General features: G+C 47.4%; 1 protein-coding gene across 1 annotated transcript in view; it reads right to left on the bottom strand.

Moving 5' to 3' along the window:
- Positions 1-8,896, bottom strand: part of IPMK (inositol polyphosphate multikinase) — a 66,986-nt gene extending 58,090 nt beyond the window's left edge. The window contains exon 1 of the mRNA XM_067552759.1: positions 8,517-8,896. Coding sequence (XP_067408860.1) covers positions 8,517-8,739 — 223 coding nt within the window. The 5' untranslated portion in view covers positions 8,740-8,896. The remainder of the gene's footprint in view (positions 1-8,516) is intronic.
- Positions 8,897-13,795: the final 4,899 nt, after the last annotated feature.

Raw genomic sequence — 13,795 nt, 5'->3', positions numbered from 1 at the left:
CTTTCACCACATATGACCATGCCACTACCACCAAGATGGCGCAGTGCCTGGATGAGATCAACTCATGGATGAAGAACAGCTAGCTAAAGCTGAACCTGAGCAAAACAAAAGTGATTCAGTGGGAAGAGGAAAGTATGCTGAGGAGTTCACAGCATGGGTGCAGTTTCCTGTTATTCAAGGTTCACATCCAAAATTGCTCAATTCAATCTCGGAGTACTCTTAGATTCCTTACTGATGGAAAGCTCTCACATCGCAACAGCCACAAATAATGCTTTCTACCATTTCCAGTTGGCTAGGAGTCTCTATCCCATCCTGGCAGACGAAGACCTGGCCTCACTTATTCATGTCTCAGTCATCACTCAGCTGGATTACAGAAATGCAATATAGCTGAGCATAAAACCTTCAGCACTTATCTGAACACCAACTAGTACAAAACAATGCAGTCTCTCTCCTCAGCAACACAGGTTACCTGTCCTATGCAATCTACACCACCTTCCCATTGAACTATGAATCAAGTGTAAGGTCTCAGTCCTTATCTTCAAAGTTCTCCAGGCCCAGGATACCTAAAAGGCTGTTTAAAGCTCTGGGAAAAAGACTGGCCAACGACTTCATACCTCTTCTTCTTTCATATGGTTTAAAAACATAAATGTCCAAGTTTAGGCAAGCAATCCAATTGATTGCCTCAGGTAACATGGAGTGGATAGCAGAGATACCACCAGGATATGATCATCTGGGACAATGGCTGAAGTGTGTCATGGTCTGAAGTCAGTTTCCATAGTCACGAATAGGATTGTGGCGCAGTCTCCATTTACAGAGGAAATGGACACATCTACCACATGATGTGCATACGCAGTTCAAAGTGGACCATATTTTCCATGGGAGGGAAAAGCCACTGGGTTCTCCAGTTGAGTACTAGATGACACGTCTGTTCAGGAGGTTGGTGTCCTTCCACTTTGCTCGCCATTGATCTTTGGCCAAAAAAAAAACCCTTAGTCTTCAAGCTCTTGTATTGCAAGCCGAAAAGGTTTTCTGGGATTGAATCAGAATCTCAGTATGTTATTTAAGCCTTCGTGTATTGGAAAATCCTTGTTTGCTCCAACATGATGGGATTCCCAAAGGATTCCCAAGTTGCAACAAATTTGGGTTGGGTTGATGTACGCCAGTACAGGAAGCCATGGTTGTGATGCTGATCTTACTGTGTGATCACAGTGATCTGCACAGCAGTGTTGAGAGTTGACAAGAGATATGTGGGAGCTATAAATTGGACAAATGAGCAGTATTCTGCAATAAAGTAGACAAAGGCCAGTGAAGAGGTCCATAGTTTTGCATCAGCTCCCCAATCGTTCCTGACAGTTTCTATATGAGATTTACATGCATCTTTATTTTGTCGTGGGTATTTTTCAGGTATAGGTGGTATGTTACAATTCAGTCAAATGTCACACCAAGATCATTCAAAATGGAATCATTTTTTAGCTGCTGGCAACAAAAGTCCACATGTAGTTCCCACCCTAGCCTCTCAACTGTTTAGATGAAATGCTGATACGACAAACTTAATGGGGTTTGGTTTTAGCTGCCAATATAAGAAATATTCTTCCATGCTTTTTAGGATTTGTTCTACAGTAGGTAAATACTTTGCCTGTGTATTCAAAGCAATGTCATCATCATCAGTCAAATTTCCATGATGATGTTTGGGGAAAGTCACTGGTGTACATATTAAATGGGATTGGTGCTAGGACTGTGCCCTGTGGTAGGCCATCACTGAGAGTGCATGTCCTGCTGACCTAGTCACCAAGGAAAATGCAAAACCTACGATTGGTCAGAACATCTCAGAAGAATTTTATTATTGTACTGCATGGGATAATTTTGCTAAATTTCAGGAGAAGACTATTCATCTGTATGGCGTCGTAGGCAGCAGGTCAATCTAAGAAAGCTGCCCCAATCTTGAGTTTTTGCTGGAATCTCACCTGTATGTGTGTTGGTCATGCTTGGTTGGCGCAGCTGTGGCCTGGTCAGAAACCCACTTGTTCATTTGAGAACATTGCTTCTATGAGCAGCATTCGCTCCTCTAGCACAATGGAACTCTGAACAATGAGAGTAAATTTCATCAGCACAGGAAACAGAACCTTCTCCAGGGGTGGTCCAAGACTAGGGCATGACCCCCTCTGGAACTAAGAGCTATCACAAACCTCACCACTTTCCACTCCAAATGCAACATGCATTTCTTTGACCTTACTTCTCTAGCATGGTCATATATCTATAGGTATATTTAACAAAACAGGTAGCAAAACAAGACACTCTCTCATCTCTCCTCAGAGGAAGAACTGAATGGAAACACCACCACACACTGGTACACCATGCTGTTCACCACAGTGTAAAAACGTACAGAGAACAGAACAGCATATAGAACAGAAGAAGAACAAAGCTACTCTCCTGTTTATAGAGTGACTAATCCTACTATATTGGTTTTCAAAGCAATTCAATTCCTGTTAAAAGTTAAGCCAGACAAAAATAATTCTATTTTCTTTTAGTGGAGAATACATTCAGGTTTCAGCAAGTTATGAACACATGAAAGGAGGACAGGAGTTATGCTTGCAACAGTTTCCATACTATTTAACTTAACTATAACAGGAGCCACCAAAATGCCCATAACGACAAAAATTAATAGGCAATGTGGGGATTACAAGGCTTAGTCAAAGCAGTCAGTTTTTCCTGCACATGTGCTACGTTGTTGAGATCAGCCTTATGGATTAGCTGATAGCAATGCTACAAAGTAACTTTGTGAGAAATTAACTGAATCTCTCAGCTCAGTCTCTTAAATTTACTTAAATTAATTGTTTTGGCACACAGTCAAAAGATAAGGGTTGGGTGGAAAATGGAAAAAAAGGAGAGGCTCAAAAAGTGACTGCAGCTCACCAAGAGCCAGCACTGCCTGCCTTAAACTGTCCTCATCAGAAGGACAGGCCAACACAACTTTGTTCCTTTAAGGAGATTTCTACTGCTCCACTGCTCAATTTTTGTAATAGGGAGAGCCGAAACTGAAGAGTGCCATTCTGATCAAGAGGAAAAATCCCATTTTGGGGGGGGACAAGCTTCTTTCTATGATGTATTCATTCCAAACTTTTCTGGTAAATTCTCTATACAAAACAGAAAATGGCAGTTATCAGAAGGATCAATATGTTATTTGGTTTTTGTTGTTTTTTTTTTTTTAAAAAGCATACCTAGAATAAGTTCTGAGTCTGACTTTTAGCCTTTCAAAGTTTATGAAAGTTCATGAGACATGGTAAACAAACAAAACTGGGTGGGATCTTAAGTCACAGGTGACAATAAAAGTCTTATTAATATTAAAATTGGTAATTTTCTGGGGTGATTTACATTTAATTGGGTTTCTTTGGACAGTCTTGGAAATGGCATTACATGAAGGTTGCTTCTTCTGTGGCTTTTTCTTTTTAAAAAAAAGCCTAGTTTTATATTTTTCTGTAATTTCTATTTACACACTGAACTATATAGTGAATACTGTAGAGTTCAGTGTGTATAGTTATGTGGCCTATGGAATGTATCAGGTAGTGGGTGATTTTGTAAGTACTATAAATGGTGTAAAAATGTCTTGGCAGTCACTTAGCCCACAGTTTAAACTGAACATAGTTTTCTAGAGTTTTGAATGTTTGTCCTTTATTTAGATACAGTAGACGCTCATTAGTAACAACATATTGATGCCCTTTCGCTATGTCTCTCCTAAGTGGCTGTTGCTGTTATGGGGAGTGTCGTCTGACCAAATGTGTAGGAAGAATTAAAGGTGTTTTGGAAAACATGGGGCAGCAATGTTGTTGGGGGTGAGGGGATTTGGAAGATTTGGGGGGAACGGGGCAGGTGAATGCTGGGTTTAGCAGGAGAGCCCCCAGTTGGCAAAATGGCCGAGCGAGCCCAGCTGCCAGGGACAAGCTGAGGATGCTCCCACTGACAGCTTCATGCTACACCCTGGCAAGGAATGGATAGCTGGGGAAGGCACCGTGCACAGCCTGCAATGGATGAGGGATGGTTCCTAGCATGGACATCGGAAATGAGAGGAGGGAAAGGGACAGGGCAGTGACCTGGGGAGGGAAGTCACTTAACCGCCCCACTGCAAAACAGCATACCCACACCCCTCCACCAGCAACTGAGGGAGGGGACAGCTCAGTGCACTGGGGGGCTGACACTCCCCAATGCAAAACAGCAAACTCTCTCCACCACCTGCAAGCCAGATGCTGAAGAAAGGAGGAAGAAACCTTCCAGTTGTATCTCTGCTGCTCCCCCCCCAAAAAAAATCCCTCTCTTCCAGATCCTCCTTCAAAACAGCCCCTTACACATGCTCTCCACACAGGCTGTGTCAGGCAGGGCAAGTGGACAGAGCTGTGTGCCCTGGAGCTGCACTTAAGGGCCAGGGTCAGGAGGGGAGTGGAAAGATGCAGTTTTGGGGGGCAATGCCTCTACATCCTCCCCTTCATCTCCACCCTGGATGCGATGTCACAATGTCACAAATGTTGCTCTTATGCGGCGGCTGTGTTTCTGTTACCAAGTGGACAAGTGTTCCCAGGAGAAATGGTGCTCATAAGTGGCGGTTGCTCTTACAAAGTTTTGCTGAAAACAAGTGCCTACTGTACTGGCATGTGAATTACATGCCCCTCTCTTTACAGAAAAGGCTACAAGGACTTTCAGTCAAAAGTTAGTTCGCAGCCTATAAATTGGCTGCATCATTAGTAATAGGCTTTTTATAAGTGGTATAAATTTAAGACTGAAAACAAGCAGTTTGCTAAGACTAGGGTTTTGAACACATTCCACAATTAAGAACTTCCAGACACAAAGCGAATAAGGGCCTCACCACTCACTGGGATCAACAAAATGCATCTTTGAGAAACAGCCATTTTTACATATACTTCTGTGTAGACATGGGGGAAAGCAGACCCTCAGGTGCATTAAGTACTCTACTGACAAATACGTGAATTAGTCTAATGATCCCAATGTTAAAAGCCATATACAGAACATCAGTTAACCCCAAGTTTACATTCTGCCACTGCATCATCAAGGTTAGACAACATAAAGGCAAGGCAAATACTTCTCAAAAAAAAAAACCCATGCAATACTGAAATGACAAAATGAAATGTAATGAATATTGAAGTTTGAGGACAAACTGTTGTACAAGTGTTTGGGTAGTTTGTTTTGAGCTTTTTGTTTGTTTGTTTAAACAGCAGCCTACTTCTGATATGTTACTCTTTGAATTATGATTAAACTTATTACTTGAAAATTTAGTACAATCTTTCTTAACTATACAGAACGTTTCCAAGTGTTAAAACCTACTAACAACGGTAAAAAAGAGGTCTAGTTAGTTTCCAGGCCTATTGCTCTGCTCTGGTCCTTTTCACAAGGACAAGTTTCCTCCTCCTCCTCTTCCCCACCCACCTAAAACAAAAACAAAACACTACTTCAGAATCATATTAATGTGGTTTGGAGGGGTGGGTTTGGTTTGGTTTCATGCACAATAAAGATCGACATCTCAATGCATTTATAAACAACTAGTAACACAGGTTGGCAACCAAAAACCTGACTTCCACCAACAGAAGGCACAATGGAGCTCTCTCTCTGCATGTGCATCTTTCTACAAGATAGAATGACCAAAACAAGAAAGCTATCTTATTTGGTTATTGCACAAATATTCTCACATTACATGGAATATATATCCTTGGTGGGATTATAAATAAACCATTTTTTCACATAAACAGAGCCTGAACATTAACTTTAGAAGACACTCATTCTGCTTATTTCTTAAATAGAAAGACATGATCCTTTGAAAGGATCTCAAAGTACTTTACAAAGATGGGCCAAGAACACGGCTCACTATCCCTTGGGAAAATAGGGTAACAAGTATATTTTCCGTTTGAAACTTGTCAACAGATTAGTCCCATCAATCTTCCATGAATGAGAAAGACCAACAGATGTATATAAACATTCTTCAAATTAGTCACTCCAGACTCCAACAAGGAGCTTGAGGACTACATTTTCATCCTATCTGGTAGATCACTAGAATGTTCCCTCTAATTTCAAGTAATCACTCATCCCCTTACACTCTTAAACAGAAATCCCAGATGTTTTATTGCCAGATGTAACTAAAAAAAATCATCATATGTGTTGGATTATGGAACATACATTTTCTTACCATACAAAACATTTTTAAATAGGAACCATTTCAGGTAGACTCACAAGGTCAATGTAATGCTTACTGAACTCATGAAAAAAGAAAGATTCATGTTGAGCAGCTGCAAAACTAATAAATATAAAATGTAATTTGTATTTAACTTTGTGCTCACTACCAGATAAGACTTGCCAACCACTCCCATTTATCATACAGAAAGACTTCAATAAAAAGATCATGCCCCTAACTTTCCCTTTGAACACACACACACACACACACACACACACACACACACACACACACACACAGCAGAAAACGGTTATGAAATATTCTCTGTGTTCTTTACAAGGATGGGCATTATTAATACTTGGCACTAAGGCCCAGATCCACAAAGGAACTGAAGTTCCCAACTTCCACTGAAGTCGAAGAAAGCTAGGATCATCAATACTTTTGTGGACTTGGGCCTAAATGTCTCTTTGGGGAAGTTTTTTCCCTCAAAGTGGAAGGACAGGCATTCAGCGAACAGGATGATGGAAGTATTTTAAACTGGAGTAGAGGCATACAATATAATGTTGCAGTTGCTTATGTAATATTATTTAGAAACACAGTGGTTAAGATATTGTACATGGACTGTCCATACCAGTGGGTCTAACGGATAAGGTTGGGAGGCGGGGTTGGGATCAAAAAATCTATTGCACCTCCAGATGTTTGTTTATTTGTCAAACAAATTTGTGGGCTGCTTGTACACGTAGACAGGAGAAACAAAAGCCTTTTAATAGTTATCCAATTTCTCTCTAATAGATATTGTTTTAATATGCTTGAGTATTTGGGGTGGGGGGCTGGAAGGAAGGGACCCTGTAAAAACACCAACAAACTTAAAATTACTATAACAGACAAGGTATTTAGCTGTATTCCAGAGAGGCTCATTGCAGAGAAATGTATTTTATTAAATGAAACCCGCTTTTAAGTGGACAGACAAAATATCAAACGGACTATCAATTTTCCTGAATAGATTAATATCTAGTTTATGAGACAGTCAACTACTTTTTGAGAGGGGGTTCAACTAATATCTTTTCCTAATCAGCAACCTAAAAGCTTCAGCATTGTAGTACTACACCTACTGTAGGAGAAAAGTATTCACCAAAAGTATCTCAGAAGTCAGAAGAGGAGGACAATTTAAAGAAGATTTCAGAACTTTAGGGATCCATTAAAACGTACATTCAGTCAAAAAATAGGCATTTCCTCTCAGTTAACAGTTATAGGCAGTATCTGGAAGGTTCCATGGGCACTTGTCACTTGTACATGATTATATAAATGGAAATACATTTCCCACAGACCCTTTTGTACCTACTGAAACGGGTCTGTTAAGATTACTTCAGAGATAAGTTTAATTTCCTAAACCAGAAAACGTTCCCAACACCTCACCAAAAGGGACTGAGCAGACACTTGTTTAAAGTGGGGTGATGAATTAAAATCTTCGTTGTTGAGATTTGATTGTTCCCTGTTCTCCTCTCTCGCCCACCCAAGATTTTCCGTAGGACGAGGATCCGTTTTTGCATGGTAACTAAACCTCTCTTTTGTCGTTCAAAATGAATACCATCATTATATTCAGCTGTACCTCACTCAGATGTTTTCCTTATAGCTCTTATTCAGTATTCCCAGTGAAACCTGCACTGAGAAACAATCACCAATAGTCAAGTCCTTTGCTCTGGAGAATCCCAATGCAGTCTCTCCTATAATTTTATACGACCTTCAGTTAAGAACAAATCGCTATGAAGCATCTGACTTTTGCTGGCCCCTTGGGTGTTAGATTAATACAGGTTTCACCCCAGTCACACAACCTCTTCCTGAGTAGGAATCCTTACAGATCACTGGGAAATACATGCACACTTCATATAGGGTTCACACACTCCAACAGGCAAAAGGGGAGCACTGAGACACCACCCACCTGAGACTCGGACCATAGCAAAGCAAAGAACAGCCAATTCACTGGGTGGGAGGGGGCTGGAATAATTTTTATAGTGGGGGTGCTAAAAGCCACTGAACCCAACTGTAAACCCTGTAAATGGAAAGCACTTCAAGTCAGGGGTGCGGCAACATCTCCTGCACCCCTAGTTCCAGCACCTACGAATCCACGATCGCACCCGCAAGAGGAAATTAAAAGGAGAAGGGTTCAATGGGAGAGGAGGAGACGCGACACGACCCAGGCTCGAATCACACCGGGGTGGAGTAGGAGAGGAAACCAGACCGCACCTGGAAGAAGGCAGCCAGGGCCCGCTGTGATGCCCCCCTCCCCCGACCAGCTCGCGACCTCGACAGATGCGGGCTCCACGCCCCGCTCGTCCGCACTCACCCCCTTTATCCTTGCCGTACATGTGCCCGGCCACCTGGTGGGAGAGCGGGACGCAGCCGTTCAGTAGTCCCTGCCTGCCCCCGCCTGCCGCGGCCGAGGCGGGGGACGGCTCGAGCGCGGTGCCCCGCAGCGGCTCGGCCTCCTCCCGGTCAGCAGCGCGGCGCTGCCCGCTCTCCGGACACCGCCCCACAGGCGGCGCTGGGCGCGGAGGCTCGGTTGCCATGTCCCGGGGGGGAAAGCGCGGGCTCCCGGTCTGCGCTCTGCGGGCTTCACCGGCTACCAGCTGCCCAGGGAAGGGTGCGGCGGGCGGGCCCGCGGCCCCATCGCCCCGCGCAGCGCTCGGGAGCCCAGCTCCCTCCCTGCGCGCTCGGAGAGCGACTAGCGGGCGGCGGCGGCCCAGCACCGCGATACTTCCCGCTCCGGCCCGGCTCCTCCTCCAGCCAGCGACCAGCGCCCCCGCTTGGGGCTGGCCCGGCCCCCCCTGCGTGCAGGCTGGGACGGGGCCCGGCCGTGGCGGCGAATCCTCGCTCAGCGCTGGGGCGGCGTGTTAAGCGAAGCCCCGGGCCAGGGAGCGGAGGGAGGAGCCGGGGGCCACCCCCAGGCAGGGAGCGGATGGCGGAACTGAGCGCTCGCAGGGAGGGAAGGGGCTCACCGGCGCTTCGCCTTCGCGTTGCCTGCGCCGAAGCTGCAAATGCCCCTCGCGTTGAGCCCTTCTCCCGGGGGGGGGGGCGGCATTTTGTGTTTATCTTTCTCCCTGGGGGCTCGCAGGCGCTGAACCCGAGGCCCTGCAGTGGGCTTGCGCTGAGCCAGGTGTTACCCAGCGCCCACCTTCTGCAAAAACTGTGCTAGCCCTGCGGAGTGCAGAGAAAACCTTCCACAGCGCCAAGGCTCGCAGCGGTGGCTTTAAGGCCCCATCCTGGAAACGCGCCTGAGCCTGGCTTTGCTACCCTGGGACTGTGCAGCCTAGCCAAGAAAAGCACTCACCGAGCGTTGACAGGGTTGGAGCCTTAGAGCTGTCACAAGTGTTCAGGCTTCGTGCACATGAGGCCGTTTTAGGTGGGTGAGGGAGAAGGTACCACTCGTGCTAACATCGGCTTCCAGAGGAGCCTTATGGGTAGACAAGGCGCTCCTGGGCAGGCCTGTTTTTAGGACTAAATTGAGTAAATCTGATCATCTGCAGATTGAACTGACTGAGGTAAAACAAGGCTCAGGCCGCCTTATTCAATGGTAGCACTGACGGAATTTTTCTTCTCTCTCTCAAATTCCTCAAGGTAGACAGAGGCAGCTATCTGTTGTTTCAAGATGTAGATTAAGGCTATGTCTTCAATAGAAAGGCTGCAGGAACACCCATGTAGTGCATCAGTATAAACACTCACTTGCTTTTTTTCCCCCTGGTATCAGCTTTTCCTTTCATGCTGTAATTACTGCATTTTCTTTTCCCCATTTTTCTCCTTTTGTAAGATTTGTTCACTGCTGCAATCACCAGATCTGCACTTTGGCACAGCAATTTCCACCTGGTTGTAATTAGACAAGTAATCAGTCAGATGTCTTATGTCTCATGTGACAGTTGGCATCTCCTGGAGAAAAATGTGCCTAGTAAAGATACTACTATGTGATTTTTTTTTAGTTTTGATAAATACAAATGAACAAAAATGCTTGTTTTAAAAATGAAAGATCAGCTCTCACCCTTAACCTCATGAGTCATTTTTTTAAATGTTGGGTATACTTGTAAATCACCTGTTATATGTAACTTAAATGAGCTTGTAAAACTTAAAAACAATCAAAAACAAGGTTACTTACCAGTAACTGTTGTTCTTCGAGATGTGTTGCTCATATCCATTCCATCATAGGTGAGTGCGCGCCCCGTGCACGAGCCTCCGGAAGCTTTTCTGCCCTAGCAACCCCCTGCGGGTCGGCTCCTGCGCCCCCTGGAGTGCCGCGCTCATGTCGCGGTATATAGGGAGCCTGCCGACCCCGTGGCCACCAGTCCCTTCTTTCTGCCGACTCCGACAGCGGGGACGGAGGGTGGGTTTGGAATGGATATGAGCAACACATCTCGAAGAACAACAGTTACTGGTAAGTAACCTTGTTTTCTCTCTTCGAGTGTTTGCTCATATGCATTCCATCATAGGTGATTATGTAGCCATACCATGGAGGCGGGTAGGAGTCACTGTTGAGTAGCCCTTCTTAGGACGGCTCTGCCTACAGCCGCGTCTTCTCTTGCCTGTTGTACAATGGCGTAATGGGAAGAGAAGGTATGGACAGATGACCAGGTTGCTGCCCTGCAAATGTCCGTCAGGGGCACCCGTTCCAAGAAGGCCGCTGACGAGGCCTGGGCTCTGGTCGAGTGTGCCGTCACCGAGCTGGGAAGCGGCACCTTCGCCTGCTCGTAACAAGTGCGGATACATGCGGTAATCCATGTAGAGATGCGTTGAGAAGACACAGGTAAACCCTTCATTCTTTCAGCAACCGCGACGAACAGTTGGGTTGTCTTTCTGAAAGGCCTTGTCCGATCGATGTAAAAGGCCAGGGCCCTCCTGACATCTAAGGAGTGCCATCTCTGCTCCGCCTCCGATCCGTGGGGTTTGGGAAAGAATACGGGGAGGAAAATGTCTTGGTTACAGTGGAACTGGGACACCACCTTGGGTAAGAAGGCTGGGTGGGGTCTCAGTCTCACTTTGTCCTTATAGAAGACAGTGTAAGGGGGCTCCGAGGTCAAGGCTTTTAACTCGGAGACCCGTCTGGCCGAAGTAATGGCTACTAGGAAGGCCACCTTCCAGGACAGGACCAGCAAAGGGCATGTAGCCATGGGTTCGAATGGGTGTCCGGTTAACATGGAGAGAACCAAGTTCAGGTCCCAGAGAGGTACCGGGTCGCGAACTTGTGGGTATAATCTCTCTATCCCCTTCAGGAACCTACAGGACATAGGATGAGAGAAGATAGATCTCCCTTCCATCGGCCGGTGGAAGGCCGAGATGGCCGCCAGGTGCACCCTCAGGGAAGCCAGTGCGAGGCCCTGCATCTTTAGGTGAAGGAGGTATTCTAGGATTGCCTGTATGGGCGATGAACTAGGTAAGATCCCCCGGGACTCTGCCCAAAGGGTAAAGCGCTTCCACTTAGCCTTATACAGCATCTGAGTGGAAGGTTTCCTGCTCCCTAAGAGGACCTGCTGTACTTGTGTTGAGCAGGCTCTCTCCCCTTCAGTTAACCACAAAGCCTCCATGCCGTCAAGTGGAGGGAGTCCAGGTCCGGGTGAAGGAGGCGGCCCCGGTCCTGGGAGAGGAGGTCGTATCGCCTCGGCAGCGGTATCGGCTCGGCAATGGACATGTCCAATAGCATAGTGAACCAGTGCTGCCGGGGCCAGGCTGGTGCAACGAGGATGACATTCGCCTTGTCCCTCTTGACTTTCAGGAGCACTCTGGGGAGTAATGGAACGGGGGAAACGCATACATCAGGGGCCCCGTCCAGTTGATTAGAAAGGCGTCCGAGAGGGAGCCCTGCTCTCGTCCCCGGAGTGAGCAGAACCTCGGGCACTTCTTGTTCCACGCAGAGGCGAACAGGTCCAGTTGGGGAGTGCCCCACTTGTGGAAGAGAAAAGACACCACCTCCTTGTGGAGTGACCAGTCGTGGCGGGGTACGAACGACCTGCTGAGGCGGTCCGCCTCGTCGTTCCTGACCCCGGGGAGGTGAGAGGCAGAGAGGTGAAAATCGTGCCTCACCGCAAGGTCCCATAGCTGTATGGCTTCCTGGCACAGAGTGGAGGAGCGTGCCCCCCTTGCCTGTTTATATAAAACATGGCTGCTGTATTGTCCGTGAGGACATGTACTGCTCTGCCCGTTATGAACCTGAGGAAGACCTTGCAGGCGAGACGAACTGCACGTAGCTCCCTGACATTGATGTGCAGGTGCCGTTCGTGAGGCGACCATAGACCTTGTGTGCTGAGGTTGTTGCTCATGTGAGCTCCCCAACCCACATCTGAAGCGTCTGTTATCAGCGTCACCGATGGGGTTAAGTCTGCAAAGGGAACCCCCCGAAGAACCTCGCTCGGGTCCGTCCACCAGATGAGGGAGGTTAGGACCTGGGCTGGGATGGTGACCACCCTGGAAAGTGAATGTCTGGCTGGGGTGTACACCGAGGTTAGCCAACCTTGTAGGGGCCTGAGTTTGAGGCGAGCTAGTCTCACCACATATGTGCATGCCGCCATGTGACCCAACAGCTGAAGGCAGCGCCTGGCTGTCGTCGTGGGAAAACTGAAGAGTTCCTGAATGATGGCGGTCATGGCCTGGAATCTGGGCAGCGGTAGGAAGGCCCTGGCGTGGACTGCATCCAGGGTGGCCCCTATAAAGTCTATCCGCTGTACTGGAGTAAGTGTGGACTTCTGCTCGTTGACGAGCAGGCCCAGCCTGGTACAGGTTGTGCAGGTCAGGGCTAGACTGTTCTGTACGTGAACCCTGGATCTTCCCCGTATTAACCAATCGTCGAGATAGGGGAAGATCTGGACGCCTCTGCGGCGGAGGTGGGCCGCTACCACCGCCATACACTTCGTGAAGACCCTGGGTGCTGAGGAGAGGCCAAATGGTAGGGCCGAAAATTGGTAGTGGACACCTGCTACCATAAAACGAAGAAAACGTCTGTGCCCAGGGAGGATAGAAATATGGAAGTAAGCATCCTGTAAATCGAGGGCAGCATACCAATCCCCTGGATCTAGTGCGGGAATGATGGAGGCTAGGGAGAGCATCCGGAACTTGAGGCGTCTGATAAATCTGTTCAGACGACGAAGGTCCAGAATAGGTCTGAGGCCTCCCTTTACCTTGGGGATAAGGAAATAGCGGGAATAGAACCCCCTGCCCCTCTCCGAAGGAGGAACTTCCTCTACCGCCCCAAGGCGGAGAAGAGAGTGAACCTCTTGGACGAGGAGTAGCTCGTGAGATGGGTCCCTGAAGAGGGACAGGGTAGGGGGAGAGTCTGGAGGAAATGCCGAGAGTTGGAGAGCATAGCCTCGTCTCACTATGCTGAGTACCCAGCAGTCCGAGGTTATTCCCTGCCACTCTCGGAGGAAGGGGTGTAGTCTGTTCATAAAGGGGGGGGTGGAAACCAGTGGGATGGTGATGGTTACTGGGCTGCCCTCGAGCGTCCCGTCAAAAGGACCGCTTGGTATTTTTCTGCTGGCCCTGCTGGGAGCCCCCTGCAGGGCCTTGGCGGTCTCTTCTGTTCGACTGCCTGAAGCGGTCTCGACCTCGCCTGGATGGAGTTGGTCGAGGAGGCAGTCGAGGGGCAGG

The sequence above is a fragment of the Emydura macquarii genome, unplaced genomic scaffold (genome assembly GCF_026122565.2).
Source record: "Emydura macquarii macquarii isolate MOO-44397 ecotype Brisbane River unplaced genomic scaffold, CSIRO-AGI_Emac_v2 contig_1390, whole genome shotgun sequence".
Lineage (NCBI taxonomy): Eukaryota > Metazoa > Chordata > Testudines > Chelidae > Emydura > Emydura macquarii.
The sequence above is the reverse complement of the archived record's forward strand: the minus strand, read 5'-3'. Positions and strand labels throughout refer to the sequence as shown.